Source organism: Falco peregrinus, chromosome 2, assembly GCF_023634155.1.
Source record: "Falco peregrinus isolate bFalPer1 chromosome 2, bFalPer1.pri, whole genome shotgun sequence".
Lineage (NCBI taxonomy): Eukaryota > Metazoa > Chordata > Aves > Falconiformes > Falconidae > Falco > Falco peregrinus.
In genome coordinates, this window is record NC_073722.1 from 80,142,111 (window position 1) to 80,157,994 (window position 15,884).

Here is a 15,884-nt window from a genome sequence, read left to right on the forward strand (position 1 = left end):
TGGTTTTTTCAGTATTTTTTTTTTAATAGTTGGTTTTTGGCTGTAGATTCAGAAGACTTTCTATTATCTCTTTCCTTGTTCATGTGACCTTTATGATCTTAAAAAAAAAAATAATTTTTTTAAAAACATTCATTAAAGAAAGAATAATGACCAGATGTCATGCCACACAAAACTAGAAAAGTTTCTTTGTAACAGAGGGAAGAAATTAAATTAAATGAATTGAAAATACCTGTCCATTAAAAAAAAACAAACAGTGGTGGATACCTGTACAATTTCGTCTCTTTCTTAATTCATTTATTTTTATTATACAACAGTAACAAACTTCAGTTGACTAACGGGTGTAGATTTCAATACATTAATTGAAATCTGGAAATATATGTGGATTTGGTATTTCCAAAGTTTGGATTTGGAGTCAGGCTGGTAATTTTCCAGATTTCCTAAAAACAGCTGCCTTGTAGTAGGTGTTCGCTGTAACTTTTCTGTCATCAATCACTTGTTCAAGTTTTCAGTCAGTTGCTTACACATTATTATTATTATTATTTAAATGTATCAAGGATAGATACTTAATCTGATAATGAAGTATGTGGATGCATTAATACTACTGCAGTGTGTTTATGTGTACATGCATGCTGGCCATGATACGTGCATCTTCCTAACTACATACATGTACACGTTTCCCCTTTGTGTGTGGTGCTATAGTTGAGTGTCCGTTAGGTAAATGAGTCGATTTTCTTAAAAGCGTTCTTAGGAAGATTGACACTTCTGTCACCCAGTTTGCTTAAACTTCTTATATGGCAGTGTGTAGGGTAGTGTTGTTGAATGCCCTTGACTTTTCTCAGACTTAAATGGAAATTACCAGGCTGTAAATCATAAAAATCATTCAAATTTCACCAGCTGTGAAAACCAGGCTGCTCATTACCATGTCTGTCCAAACTTTGAAAATGTTAATATATTTTTGTGGCTTGGCCCATAGATAGCCTAACTTCTTTTCCTTGTTGTTAATAGAACGAGTCTTTAATTAAATAAATAAATAAACAAACCACAAAACCCCTCAGCTGTTCTATAAGGAGAGAGGTGAAACAATTATGCTGAAGTAAAAACTGATAGCGTTAGTAATTAGACTCAATGTAACTGATATTGTTGCTTGTTCTTTTTTTTTTTTTTTTTTTTTTTTGTGCTTTACTAAATTGCATACCCTGCATGTAACTTTTTTTCCCAGACTTACCAGATCAAGTTCTGAGGGTTTTCAAGGCAGATCAGCAAAGTCGCTACATCATGATCAGCAAGGACACAACAGCAAAGGAAGTGGTCGTCCAGGCTATCAGGGAATTTGCTCTCACTGCAACCCCTGATGCATATTCATTATGTGAAGTCTCAGTCACCCCTGAGGGTGTAATCAAGCAAAGGAGGCTTCCTGATCAGTTATCCAAGCTTGCTGACAGGATACAGCTGAGTGGCAGGTGAGATCAGAGACTGTGAGCTAAAGCTGATAATGCCAGTTTATTAAGTCAAAATCCTATCAACTGGAGCATTATTTAATCATTAATGTTCATTTTCTTTACAAGAAGCTGTTCCTTCTGCTACTTTTAATTAACATTTAGGCCTGGTGAAATTCAATTTTTATTCTATGATTCCAACTGGATCGTTACTGTAACTTTCACTAGTAGTTGTGAGGGTATTGTATCTAGTGTCTTTTTTATTTTTGTTTTTATAGGTATTACCTGAAGAACAACATGGAAACAGAAACTCTTTGTTCAGATGAAGATGCTCAAGAGTTACTAAGGGAAAGTCAAATTTCCCTACTACAGCTCAGTACGGTTGAGGTGGCTACCCAACTCTCCATGAGAAACTTTGAGCTATTCCGTAATATTGAACCCACAGAATACATAGATGACTTGTTTAAACTCAAATCAAAAACAGGTTGCGCTAATCTCAAAAAGTTTGAAGAGGTGATAAATCAAGAAACATTCTGGGTGGCTTCTGAGATTCTAAGAGAAACCAACCAGCTGAAAAGGATGAAGATTATTAAACATTTTATTAAGATAGCACTACACTGCAGAGAATGCAAGAACTTCAACTCAATGTTTGCCATCATTAGGTATTGCCTCTTAATGTTTTTACTTATAAGTAAAAATCACAGCCTTATGTCATTCTAAAAAAGTTATTTAACAGAGTTAACATTAATGCTGCTAACACAACACTTGGCACACCAGTAAGAGGGTATTTTCAGCTAATCTGAACTTGACAGTGAAATGTTTGCTGAAATATTATTTGGAATGCTACTATTATATACTTACTGCTTGAGACAGCGAGGCAAGAGTCGTTGGTGAGCAAGGCACTAGAGAAACTACTGCACTTTTTAAAAAACATAGACTAAAAGAAACAGCAGTTATATGAAGAAAAAATGTAATGTTGTTGTAAATGAATGGTTTAATTTCCCGAAGGGAGCTCATCATTTTGTACATAGTTACCAGTATCTTGAATTCATTAAGGCATGATAAGAAAGCCTTTGGTTTCCTTTGTATCAGCAGTTTCTTGGATGGAATTCTGGTAATAGTCAATAGCAGACTACAATGCCATATAATAAGCTGTAAATAAAGATTTTTAATAAGGAAAAAAAAAAAGTACTGAAGATCTCAGAAAACCTTTCTTTGTTTTGCGATTAAAAGGAGGAGAGGAAACTCTAATATGTGTGTTTATACACATTTTTTTAAAACATTTGCATTTCCTTTAGAGCCTCCCAAGCTAGGCAGAAAGACCCTAACAAAAAAAAAAAAGAACTGTTAAATGCTGTCTTTTATGAAAAAGCGTGAATAAGGTGCATTAAAATGACAATTTTATCAGTGTCTCTTGCAAAAGCCAATCTGTTGACTGAATGGGGCACTTTTTCTGAAGATCACTGGTTTTGAATACCATTCAATTAAATGTGGAAAGCTTCAAAGTCAAGGATCGATGCATAAAAATCTCAAGATTTAGCTCAGCTATTTCAGTTGACTTCAATGGGAAATAAAAGCAGTCTGCCCGCTTGGAAAACCAAGAAAAGATCGCAGATACCAAACTTCCCTATAGGTAGACATGAACAGCGAGACAGGCAATGCCATTCAGGGAAAAGAAACTGGGTTTTGTACCAGCTACAGCTTCAGAATAACTTCAAACATTTAGAGTCTGTTATAAGAGTTTGATCTAGACAGAGCAAAGTTGGATGGATTATTGCAGCAAGAAGGTGGGTCCCTGTGCTGTTACCACCTAAACGTTATGTAGGTGGAAGATGTTTTTTCCTTCAGTCTGGTAATCTGGAAATAAGTGGTGATCATGAGGTACTGCTAGATTATGATATTGTTATCAAATTCCGACCCTGTTAAGTGCATACTCTCTATAAGGTTGAGTTACTGGCCCAAGTGTAACTTTTCTGCTTATGATTACATCATGCAGGTATCTCTATTTTTATAGCTTTTATAAAAATGATCTTACTTCTGTAATTCACACTGGCAAAAGGAAGTTTTCACTTCCTGTTACTTTGACATTGTTGTGCTACGCTGTTCTGGCTATATGATATGTCTCCCGTACAATATTTAACATGGTCTTTTCTAGGATTTTTTTTCTTTCTATTGTTTTTGAACTTTTTTTTGCACTTTTTTTGTTTGTTTCAAGTGGCCTGAATTTGGCACCAGTTGCAAGGCTCCGAACTACTTGGGAAAAGCTTCCAAGCAAGTATGAAAAACTGTTTCAAGATCTACAGGACTTGTTTGATCCATCTAGGAATATGGCAAAATATCGTAATGTCCTTAACAGCCAAAACCTACAGCCCCCCATCATTCCCCTGTTTCCTGTTATCAAAAAAGACCTTACATTCCTTCATGAAGGTAAAAGCAGAAGTTTGTCATCTTTTACCAGCGAAGGAAAACTACCTTTACGACCTAATAACTGACGTTGGTCATTGTTGGTTGTAGGAAATGATTCAAAAGTGGAGGGCTTGGTCAATTTTGAGAAGCTGAGAATGATTGCGAAGGAGATACGCCACGTTGGTCGCATGGCATCTGTCAACATGGATCCTGCTTTAATGTTTAGGACGAGGTAAGTGTTGTATTCAGCAGAGCTTTTCCCAGCTGAGAGGCGGCTAGGTGTCAGCAAGAGGTGCTGTTCAAGTGCCCCTTGTACTGGAGCAGCCTGAGGGTTTTTTGTTTGCTGTTAACCATTTACCAAAATTATGTGGCAGTCTAAAGCTGGGGAAGTAATTACATTTTGGTTTATATTATATTTTATATTAATCCTTAGCTGCCAGTTACTTCATAAAAATTAGTTTCTACCAGTGGGAGGGAGAGGGAGGTGCTGTCACAGACACATGTGTATCAGTCTGTTTGAAACGCTGATGTGTGCCAGTCTGATTTTGATTTAATAGAAGTGGGGATGTATCTGAAACAGTGTCAGCTGGTAGGGCTAGAAAACGTAGTGTGAGTGCTCTTTGGCTTGACATCAGACCAAGTTATTGTACGCTCTTTTTCTCAATTTGAGTTAGAAGAGTTCGTAATATCTGACTGTATGCCCGAGGCAAGGCTTTTTGTAATGTTTGTGGCCTTCCAGAACTACTTGTCCTGAGGTCTGGTCTTTTTCTTTCTGAGCTTGTGATCTTTCTCTATCTCTTCTTAAACCCGTGCTTTACTCTTCCTGGCTCTCACTTGCAGGAAGAAGAAATGGAGGAGTTTGGGGTAAGTGGTTGGAGACAACACTCACAGACATTAATTCTTCCCTTACCATTTGCATTGTTTCCCATTGCTATCTTTAATTTTCCGGTGCTTTGACATTTTTTTTTTTCTTTTGTTAACCCTTTTTTACTGACAATACATTTTAATCCAGGAGTGTGTTTGCTTTTGAAATTAAAACACAAAAGTTGTAAATTATTTGTAAGTGGTTGTAGATAGAAGTGGGGTGTTCTTCTCCCCCACCTCCAATTTAAATTGCCAAAGGAAGTGACTTTCAGTGAGAGAGACATTATAAAATGGCAAGGCTGCAACAGCTGAAAATTGCTGTTAACTTTCTTATGCCTAATAAGCAATTATCACAATCAAATACAAAAGTTTAAACTTACAGTATCGCCTAAATTAACTAATTTTCATACTACAATTTAGTGATCATTTTTACTTTTAACAAATCAGGAAGAATGCATAGCTTTCCTATAGACATACATACACTGACATCTGCATGACATTTATTTCATCATACACTAGCTGATAATTTTATTTAACAAAAAGCCGTATTCAGCCTAGCAAGTTACGAGGAAGTTCTGCTCTGTAAAACTGAGTTGTAAGTTTTGTATACAGTTTGATTTGAAAAAGTATTTAGAGAGCTTTCAAAATCCCTTCTGTATACATATTTAAATTTGAAACTCAGCTTTAGTCTTCTGTCAGCATTGCCTTACTGCATGAGCTTTTCCTAATGCTCCAGTCTTCTCAGTAGCTGGCTTACATGAGAGAGAATGCCTTTCTGGATGTGTGAAGTGATATTGCCTAGTTGGAGCAGATTAGGTTAAAATATTTGTGTAATTAAAATAGTGCCTGTAACCAAGTAAAAAGATTTCCCGACCCTCATCTTTCTCTCTGTTATAGCTGTTTGACTTAATGGAATGAGGCATGTAAGCTTTGACCGTAGACTGATATTCATGCAATCCTTTGCATGTTTCATGTTTATCAAGTGATACTGTGTTGAACTAAGTGATGCTTTTCCCCTCTTTCCCCCACCTCCTGCCCTCTTTTCACTCCAGGTCTCTCAGCCAGGGCAGCACGAATGCAGCTGTGCTGGATGTTGCACAAACAGGGGGTCATAAAAAGCGGGTCCGTCGCAGCTCCTTCCTTAATGCTAAAAAACTGTACGAAGATGCTCAGATGGCACGGAAAGTAAAGCAGTATCTCTCAAACTTGGATCTGGAAATGGATGAAGAGAGCCTCCAGACACTGTCTCTACAGTGTGAACCAGCCACCAACACATGTGAGCACTGTAATTTGTTATGAATTTCAAAGAACCTGTTAAATATACCTGTTTCTTCTCCAAGGAGGTAATGGGGAGCAGTAACTAGACAATGAGATGGAAAATGGCTACGTCTAGTCATTTCCAAGTACTGAATATCTATGAACCTTAAGGAAATCATCTTGCAAATTAACAATACAGAGACATACCATTTATATAGGAGGTCAGGCTTTCAGATGACACCATACTGAAGTGCGCAAGGGTTCTTTAGATTTGTCCATACAAAGGATATGGAGGACTCCAAAGTTTCTCTGCAGTTCTGATGTACTCAGGCTGTTGGTGTGATGGGGTTGATCATCCTGTGTATCTTGGCCTGGTGAGGGAAGAGGGGATTTCCTGATGTCCAGGTGTTTCAGAGACACCTGGAGGGCTCTACCTGGCTGCAGCAGCGAGGGACCTTATGCTGGACACTGGTTTAATTTTGATCTGAGGAGATGCTGTTATCTTACGCCCCTCTGTTCCTTCAGGGTAGCAAAAAATAGTAACGATATCAATTCTAAACCAGTATAACTTCTGGTCATGTTTTTGATAACTCCAACAATAGTATTTTATGAGAGTTTTATTTTGAGAAAGAGATTAGATGTTCTTTGATAAGGTGCATATATTAAATGGATTTAAGTCTCCCCCTCTTTTCATCTTTTCTCTCTAAAGATATCCTGCTACATTAATTGTACAAGTATTTGAGCATCTTTTAATTATTAATTGGAGGGCTTTGCACGGCTCACGTTAAAAGTCCTATGGTATTTCTAGCTAGTGGTCATTCTGTGCTTTCTCCCATTTCTTGCAAAGTGCCGAAAAATACAGGAGACAAGCGATCGGGAAAATCAGAAACATCACCAGTGGCTCCCCGGGCAGGCATCCAGCAGAAAGTGCAGCACCAGCAGCAGCAACATAAAGTAAACCAAGCGCTGCAGGTCCCTGCTGTATCTCTTTATCCCTCTCGCAAGAAAGTGCCAGTCAAAGACCTCCCACCATTTGGTAAGTGGAACAGTGAAGTGTTCGGTTTAATACTCTGAAGTTTGTTTGTTCATGTCAGGGAGACGTTTTCAGTCAAATAAGATTCAGGCATTTATTTCTGGTAGTATTATATGCAGGTTGTGTCAGTTCATACAGTGTGTATGTGTAATGCCCTTCTCAAGAAATGGAAAGAAAGAAATCTAGGAAAGCAGCCTGTTTTTAATTTAATTTAAAATTTAATTATATTTTTAATATTTAAATGTAATTTAATTTAATCAGTTTAAGTACCTACGTGTTCCTAGCAGCTGGAAGGAATGACTTGTTCTGACTGTCTGCCCTGAGATCTTGGCTTAACTTTTCCAAAAGGATTAGTGACTTCGAGTTTTTGAGTGACCCATCTGAGATGCCTCAGAAGTTTTGGTGTTTTTTCAGAAGTCGAACATTTGGTGTGAAATTCAAGCCTGCTGAAGCTGGTAGTCTTGTTAGAAATGTAGGCCTGAAGGTTCACATTGAGAATTGTCTCTTTGGCTTCTGCTCCCTGGTGCTTTTTTTATTGTTGTTGTTCACTCATTGTTACCTGCATGTCTCTCAGATGCTGGACTATAGGAATTTTTTCTAATCTGATTTCCAAATCAGTGCCCCAGCATGTGTACATAATGTACATGCATTATTAAAGAGCTTCTTATGTATCACTTACAGGATGGTAATATTCCTAATAAGTTTATGTAGCATAACTGACTCTTCCCATTGCATGATGGCAATTTCACAAGAGCTTGACTTTGATGTCACTTTTCATTAGTTTTACTTGTGCAGTGCTTAAGCTGCTAGCGAAACAATCAGAAGCAGCAAAACGACCAAGAGACGATCCCCGTAGTTCTTGTTGATTTTTACCATTAAAATTTAATCTTAAAAGGACTTTGTGAAGAACCATAGACTGTGTGGTTTTGTTCACGGTGGGCAAGTTTCTGAAAACTGACTAGGTTATGTTGATGAAGCAGCTGTAAACTATTGATAGCAGGATTGTGATCCAGCAGATCAAAGATAAATTCTGTGGAATGCTTGTAAATAACCTCTGCCACAAACATTGGCAAAACTGTCAGAGAAGCTCCGTCTTCACTTTTAAGGCTGTCCTAGGGTGGATTTTTGAGCAGAGGGAAAGAAAAAGATGAATAAATCTTGCCTGAGAAAAGCAATTCTTGGTGCCCTAGATCTTTACATCATACATCATCTTCAGGATGTTTTTACTCTTTAGTTTCCCAAAATAAGCTGGTGCAGAGAGAGCTCTCAAAACTGAAAGGGAGAAAGGCAGCTGCAGGATGGCCTTGTTTTGCAAGCCTAATCTTATTAATCTTCTTTCCACCTTTCTTTGACCTTCTAGGCTACTCAGAATAGAAAAAAAACCAGGCAAAGTTTCAATTCTTACTATATAAACCTCCGCTAACCGGTGAGATTTTTGTGTGTTGGTATCAACATAATTTTAGTTCAAGTTTCTCAGTAACCATTACTATGTATATCCTTAATTTATATCTTGTACACGTAGTATTCTGCACAGCAAATCTGCATTGTGTTTTCTGTGACAAAGGATTTAATTTAGGTGGCCAGCATGAAAGACTGGCTGCACTATTACACAGAAATAAAGCGCTATATTTTAAACAGGGGTAGGTTTAAACATTTCGCTTCATTTAAGCTGGTGTCAAAACCTCAAAAATATATAGAAAAAAAATACTAGTTTTTTTTCCTTATGGTGTCTGCTCTATACATGCATTATGAAACATAAAGATGTATTTATACTGGACTTTATGTCTGTCTACATTAATTCTTATTTAAAGGCATTAACTCCCCACAAGCTTTAAAGAAAATTCTTTCATTATCTGAAGAAGGAAGTTTGGATCGTCACAAGAAACAATCTGAAGACACAGTCTCAAGTGCATCTTCACAACTCTCTTCTCCTCCTACTTCACCACAGAGCTCTCCAAGGAAAGGTATTAGACGTGCAGTATTTCTCATCCGGTTTCCTGAAGCTCATAGATCTTTTTTCAAAACTTCTGAGAGAGAATTTGGGCACTCAGGATTAAACTACTGCTGCTCCTATTTTTGTCACGTATGGTCAGCAGGCAGGCAGGAAGCGTAGCGCAGGGCAGGATACATAAAAGGACGCTTGGGAACCTGATTTCAGGGATGCCTGAAAGCCCTCTGCTGAGCAAGCGCCAGGAGAGACAGCCTGAGCCAGTACCGGATTTGATGCAGTAGGGTACTCTCGCTGCAGCCACTTCTGACAAAAATATTCCCATTATCAGTGTTTCCGACCAGTGGAAGGATGTATGGGTTGGAACTTGAAATCTTTCTACAGCACTGAGCGTACTAGCCTATGAGAGGAATTACTTGCTGTGTCATGCATCTGGGTGGGATGTGACCTGTGTACGATAGTCAAACTTAAGATATTTGGGATTCAAAGCACTAATATGTGATGTTTTACTAGCAGCCTGATTATTTAAACAGTGTATGTGGATATTTGAGGAACAGTATTACACATTGGAGCTTTCTCGGCTGAGTTCTTTTTAAGCGACTTCATAGAGTTGTTTGTTTTTTTAAAAAAGTGAATTCAGGACTTCAAAGGGATTTTATTATTATTATTTTTAAGTCTGTTTTTTCATTGTACTTGTTCTGGTTATGAATTGACAAAAAAGAGGATAGAGGCTGTAGTTTAAACAAAAATCAGAAAAAAAGCCCATTTGGCAGTATGATAGCCTAGTTTATAACAACTTTTAAGTTATTGTCTTCTCAGAATACCATAAAAGTTCAGTTTAATACTCACATGATATGTTAGGGTAAAATATGTATGTATTGGGGTTGAGTCCCTATAGTAGAAGTTCTGGATGCTAAAGAGATGCGTGTGTTGGAGACTTCCCTGTAGCACTAACTGTCCCTAAACTGCGCAGGGATGGCAAGGATTTGAAACCTATGTGAGTATGGCTTTTCCTACTTCTTACCAAATGGATAGCTAAGCCCTTTTCTTAATGTGGTAAGGTGCAGTCGAGGCCTTACGGCTCCAGGCTAACAGACCTAACCAGTTCCTTCTCCCCTCTTGGAAGTGAGAACGGTAACAAGAATAACAATCCACCAAGGCCATCTGGGGGGGGTGGGACTTAGGGAAACAAAAGGGGAAATAATAAGCAGATGATCAGAGCTCTGAAAAGGGGAGAGATCAATAGGGCAAGGAAGTACAAATGCCTGTCCAGAATCTCTCCCGAAGTCATATTTACTAAGGTCAGATGGAGAAGGATGTTTTATAGATTATCACCTTGAGTCCTTCTAAGATAACATCATGATTTCTCTGAAATACTACATTAGCGAAGAGTGAATTTGTATAAATATGGTCAGGCCTGTGCATTTCTTCAAAAAGAAATTGGGATTCTGTACTTGACTCATAGTGGGAAAAGTACTTTCTTTGTACAAAAAGAGCAAATCATAAACGTGATGATAAATTTAAAAAAATCCCTGGTTTGGTGAGATGATGTTAATGGTATGTTCTTTCAGACAAAGATGGCAGCATTAATTCCATGTTCTCAGCAAGAGAATCGGGATAGATTAGTTGAAGTCATCTTGACACTTAAATGTAGACTGAAAGCAAAAAATGAAAACTGCAGTTACTTTTGGGTTTATGTTGTTTAATGATCTTTAACTTAGCTGGCAAGAGCATTCAGCACAACTTCGATACTAAAACAAAAGCTGAATTTGCTGAATTTGCCTCTGTGACATGGTTTGTAGATTTTATCTCAGCCTCATGGTGTCAATACTACCTCCAAATTACAGTATAATTCTGGTACTATATGCTATTTGGAATGTAATTAGCTAGCCAAGTACCACAAAGAAAGCTTGAAAATCTGGCCCTCTCTCAGCCAAGATACGTAGTGAGCAGTCAGCCCAGACATCTGGGCTTCGTGTTGTATCTGCTGTTCCGCTCTGAAGTGTACCTGTGCAGAACAGAACTGTGCGAGAGGGTCTCTTGGATTACTTTAAGCAGTAATCTTGTCCATGGCATCTCTCTCTCTTTCCAATCTTGGAGACAGTGTTTATGTACAGGCAGTTTTTTCAGAGGTGAGATTTCATAATGTGGGGATACAAGTATGATGATGCATTGCAAAATAATCTGGGGGAAGAAGGCAGAGAAGAAGGAAGGTGAGCAGTTGGTTTCTAAACGAGCGGCGCGTGTTCCCATGATCTTAAACCTCTTATTAAGCGACAGAATACACGACGTTACACAGTTCTGCTATCTTTTTCAGCACTGCTTCTGTGTAAATGTATTCATAGTTTCGATTTACTGTGGTAGCAGTATTGCCCCCTGCCTGGCAGTGACTGAGCAGGTTTCTCGGAGAGTCTGATTAACGTGACGTTCCCTTTGCAGGCTATACGTTGGCTCCTAGCAGCACAGTGGATAACTTTTCAGATTCTGGACACAGCGAAATTTCTTCCAGATCTAGTATTGTCAGCAATTCCTCTTTTGACTCTATGCCAGTCTCCCTGCATGATGAGAGGAGACAGAGGCATTCTGTCAGCATCGTGGAGACAAATCTTGGTGTGGGAAGGATTGATAGAAGAATCATGATTGAACCTGATCAATACAGCTTAGGGTAGGAATTTTATTTGTGCTTACTTGCATTATACTTTCATATAGTGTGTACGTGGCATGTATATGCATATTTGTTCATGTAACTTTCCCTGCATTTCTCTCAAATACTTTGGTTTTTTTCTCCCTTGCTCTTAAAAACTACTATTTCAAAGCTACGTTTTGTGATGATGCTCCGTTTTCTGACCAGAAAAGGTTTTGTGCTGCTGAGTGTGTGGTGAGGTCTACAGCAGTAGGACTTTACCTCAGTAGGTGAGGTCTACAGCAGTAGGACTTTACCTCAGTAGACCTTATCATCTGAGCATTTAGTAGTACTGTAGATTATCCTCTTTGTGGCAGACTAGTATCCTAGCCTGTTTTCTAGATGGGGAATTAACTGAATTAGATGAGAAATTATTCATGCGCTTATTCAGTGATCAAGCTGAGAACATAAATAACTAGTAATTTTCCAGTCTGTTTCATGGAAAAGTGCATATTTGTCTAACTCAAAAATATTTTACCCCAAATATCTCTTCTAGTCAACAATAATTGGGAGGTAAAATTCACATCAGGCTGCTGCTTTTCTAGGTAATTAACTACTGTAATGGTGGGGAAGCTAGTGCTGAGGAGTCCTCTAAATCTCTGGCAGTGAGCCTTGGTACGAAAATAATTGGAGCTCTGGCTCCTATTTAGTCTCCACTTACTTTTCTGAGCCGTTATTTGGATGCTTCAGGTCTCTGAATGGTTTCAGAGGTTTTAATCCTGTGAGATCTGTGGATGGCAGGCCTGTTCCAAAACCGGTGTACTTCAGGTTTGGGAATCCCAGGTTATGTAAACTCTTGAATCAGATGGCTTAAAAATTTGGAAGAGCAGGGTTCCAGTCTGCATAGCAAGCACCCCTGGCAGGACAAATCCCAGGAGCCTGGATAGCTGCTAAACAAAAGTGACACACTGTCGGTTTTCTCTGCTGCTGAGTAACTGATAGTGTCAGTCTTGCTTAATCGCTGAAAGGCTGTGGAGAACATACTTGCTCTACAAAGTAGCATATATTTCCAACGTTCAGATTAGAATACATTTCTGTTTGCAAGAAATGTTGAAAAGCTGGCTTTGAGAGTTTCCTAAGCAGATCCTTTGCTTTGCGTGGCTGCAAAAGCAGTAGGAACCCTATCTATGAGTCTGTTCCCCTTTATATACCTCAACGCAGTTTGCATGTGTTAAAGGGCTGCTGCAAAGTTAAGATTTTTATCTTTGGAAATGGCTCCACTGAAGTGTTAAGTTTTGTCAGGGTATCTATCCAGTAATTACAAATTTTTTTTGTTAATTTGTTTTATTGAGGATGAGCGTGAAAGGGAATTATTCGATTCACAAAATTGAATTATTCATTAATGTAAATAATACTCAGCATAAATTGCATCAAAACCTTCAATCATAGAATGGTTGGGGTTGGAAGGAGCCTTTTAAAGGTCATCTAGTCCAACCCCCTGTCCAACCCCCCCAAGTATATTTCCTTTTCTCTTGATTATTGAATTCTTCACGTGTCTTGTAAATGATGTCCAATTCCAAAGCTTGATTTATTTTATTTTATTTCCGCCCCCCCCCCCCCCCCCCCCCCCCCCATTGCTGTGCATCTAGCTCATATGCACCACTGTCGGAGACCAGAGGCCTGTATGCTGGAGCAACTGTGCTTTCTTCTCCTAGTACAGAAGAACTGTCGCAGGATCAGGGGGACAGAGCTTCGCTCGATGCAGCTGACAGCGGCCGCGGTAGCTGGACTTCTTGTTCGAGCGGTTCTCATGACAACATACAAACGATACAGCACCAGAGGAGCTGGGAGACTCTGCCCTTTGGACACGCTCATTTCGATAGCTCAGGCGATGGGGCAGGACTGTGGGCCTCGGGCAGTCACATGGACCAGCTGGTGTTCCCCGATCACGGCACAAAGTACGGCAGGCAGAGTCAAGGGAGGGAGGGCCTTGACCAAGCACAGTCCAGAGCAAGCTGGGCATCCTCGACAGGATATTGGGGAGAGGACTCGGAAGGTGATACAGGTACCATAAAGCGGAGGGGTGGGAAGGATGTTTCGATTGAAGCTGAAACCAGTAGCATAACATCTGTACCAGCAGAGGAGTCCAAGCCAGCTCCCACGCCCACTCATATAGCAGTATCGTCCAGTAGTACAAAGGGGCTTATTGGTAAGTTAAGTTTTCTATACCATGAAGTATTTTAATTCATTTGCTTATTGTTTTTTGTATTGTTCTAGAACTGCATTTCCTTTGTCTGGTTTTATTTTATTTTTTTTTTTAAAGCAAAACCAAACATTTTGCAGTCTCTCTCAAATTCTCCCCTTTAACTGTGCATTTATTGCTGGGGAAAATATCACTTACTGTTGATTCGCAGTTCTGGCAGCACCTTTGTGTTTCAAGAGAGCCTGCCATACATCAGAGAACTAGCTCAGCTGCTGGACAGTGTTTTGACAGGTTGATGTATTTAGATGTCTGTTCTGAAATGTGAATTTCTCTTCACAGTAAGGCTCCATGTTCTATATTTAGAGATCTTAATAAATGTGGCCTGATTTTTTTGGAAGTGTTGTACTTTACACGTCTGTATGACTTGTCTGATAATTGTGAATATTCCTTACTTCTGAAAAAGGGATCACTTTGTGCTTAAATACCAACTGAGATGTTTCTTTGGACTGCTGAAACTGAAGAAGTTCTTAAGAAGTTAGAGCAGAAATACATTTGTAATCATTCAACAAAAGAAAGATCAGATAATGTATAAATTAATGTGAAGGTGTCTTTGGCAGAGCTTTAACGTTTTTCTCATACTGTTCCTTCTACACATCCCAGTCCTTGGGCCATCCAAGACCTCTGCGTTTTTGCCACTTTCCTTCCTTTCTTATCCCTTCACTTTCCCTTTCTTCAAGTTAATGTGAAGAACTATATAAAAGCCATTTTGCGCTGACACAGCTGAAAAAATCTGCCAGATTGAGGTCATGCTGAGACCACTGTGATAAACTACTTCTCCGTTTTCAGCCCCCGTATATTGCTTAGCAGTGGCCCATTGCCTCAAAGCTGGGGTGCAGATCTGAACCCCTGAACTGTGAAGAGGAGGAAGCTGTTCAGTTCAGGACTCCAGGTTCAGATTTGCGCCTCTCTTAATTTTCCTCCTGGATACCCTTGGTTTCCACCAGAATATGGAACGAGCACACTTCCAGACTTGCCTCTCAAGGCAGTGCTTGCCACTACCTTTTTAGGGACTTGAAAGAATGAGGAGACCTGACAATTCAAACCACATGCTTCCGTGCACTTCAGTACTATTCACTAATTATCCTTCAAGTGTAACTCAGCACATCACCGTCCAACAGAAGCCACTGTTTTTACGTGGTTCTTCCGCACTGAATGGACATTGATCTCTTGCTGTGTTTCAGTAGGGTTTTCCTACAGAATTTCTTCTGCATTGAAGTTACTTTTCAGAAATCTTTGAATAAAATATCTCAGAAACTTCTTCATGCTGCTTTGCTCAGTTAAAACAGTTTGTCCAAGAAAAATACTTAGATTCTATTGGAAAATACTTGGTTTTGCTATAATACCAAGACTTTATTTTCCTTCTGTGAAAACTGGCATCCAAGTAGCACCGGTCCATTTTCAGCTTGTACTGCCCTTTCAGTCAATTCCATGCTGCCTAATGCAGGGTGATGTTGTCACCACCACTTGTGCAAATATATACAGTGTGACAAGCTGTGGAGAGTAAATTGTCTGTGTCAGTGTTTTTTCCTGCTATGTTTGCCTTCATACTGTAAATTAAGTGGTCATACGTTAAAGGGCTAAACCCAGAAAAAGTATTCAGTATCAGAGTCCCATCTGACGTCTTTAAGGCATGTCTCTGTTTTGAGTTATGTACTGTCTGCTGTGGGTGTCCCTGCAAAGGCTTAAAATTCTTGATCGCTGTTTCTTCCCTTAAAGTTCTCTGCAAGAGAGAACTTATAAGTATGTCCAGGGTTAAGCCTTGTTCAGGTAAACCACCTCAATAAATCCACAAACTAGGTGGTGGTCTTTCAATTTCCTAAATAAAATCAATCTTTGTTGTTATAGGCATACTTTCAAGTTGTACTTTTGCTGAGAATATAACCATAGGAGCTGCAGGCAGTAGTGCATACAGACTGTATGAAAATGAAGCCTACTTCTCTTCCGTGCCTTTTGGAATTGTAGCTTATAGCACATTAAGTAGTAAGATTTGTAGGAAGAAATAATGTATCAGGTGCCTGCCCCCTCCCCAACCCCCAAGATGCTAAAAACAAAAG

At 39.1% G+C, this 15,884-nt stretch overlaps 1 protein-coding gene across 10 annotated transcripts in view; it reads left to right on the forward strand.

The window, feature by feature from the left end:
• RAPGEF2 (Rap guanine nucleotide exchange factor 2) overlaps nt 1-15,884 on the forward strand; it is a 195,095-nt gene that overhangs the window by 175,062 nt on the left and 4,149 nt on the right. For 7 of the 10 annotated variants that reach the window (XM_027779878.2, XM_027779876.2, XM_027779877.2 and 4 more), the window contains 10 exons: nt 1,220-1,460; nt 1,715-2,098; nt 3,652-3,863; nt 3,951-4,074; nt 4,683-4,706; nt 5,759-5,982; nt 6,811-6,999; nt 8,808-8,960; nt 11,384-11,609; nt 13,217-13,776. In XM_027779878.2, the coding sequence (XP_027635679.2) occupies nt 1,220-1,460; nt 1,715-2,098; nt 3,652-3,863; nt 3,951-4,074; nt 4,683-4,706; nt 5,759-5,982; nt 6,811-6,999; nt 8,808-8,960; nt 11,384-11,609; nt 13,217-13,776 (2,337 nt within the window). Of the gene's footprint in view, nt 1-1,219; nt 1,461-1,714; nt 2,099-3,651; nt 3,864-3,950; nt 4,075-4,682; nt 4,707-5,758; nt 5,983-6,810; nt 7,000-8,807; nt 8,972-10,005; nt 10,118-11,383; nt 11,610-13,216; nt 13,777-15,884 lie in introns of all 10 variants that reach the window. The other 3 variants (XM_027779888.2, XM_027779881.2, XM_027779879.2) reach the window with 3 other exon arrangements.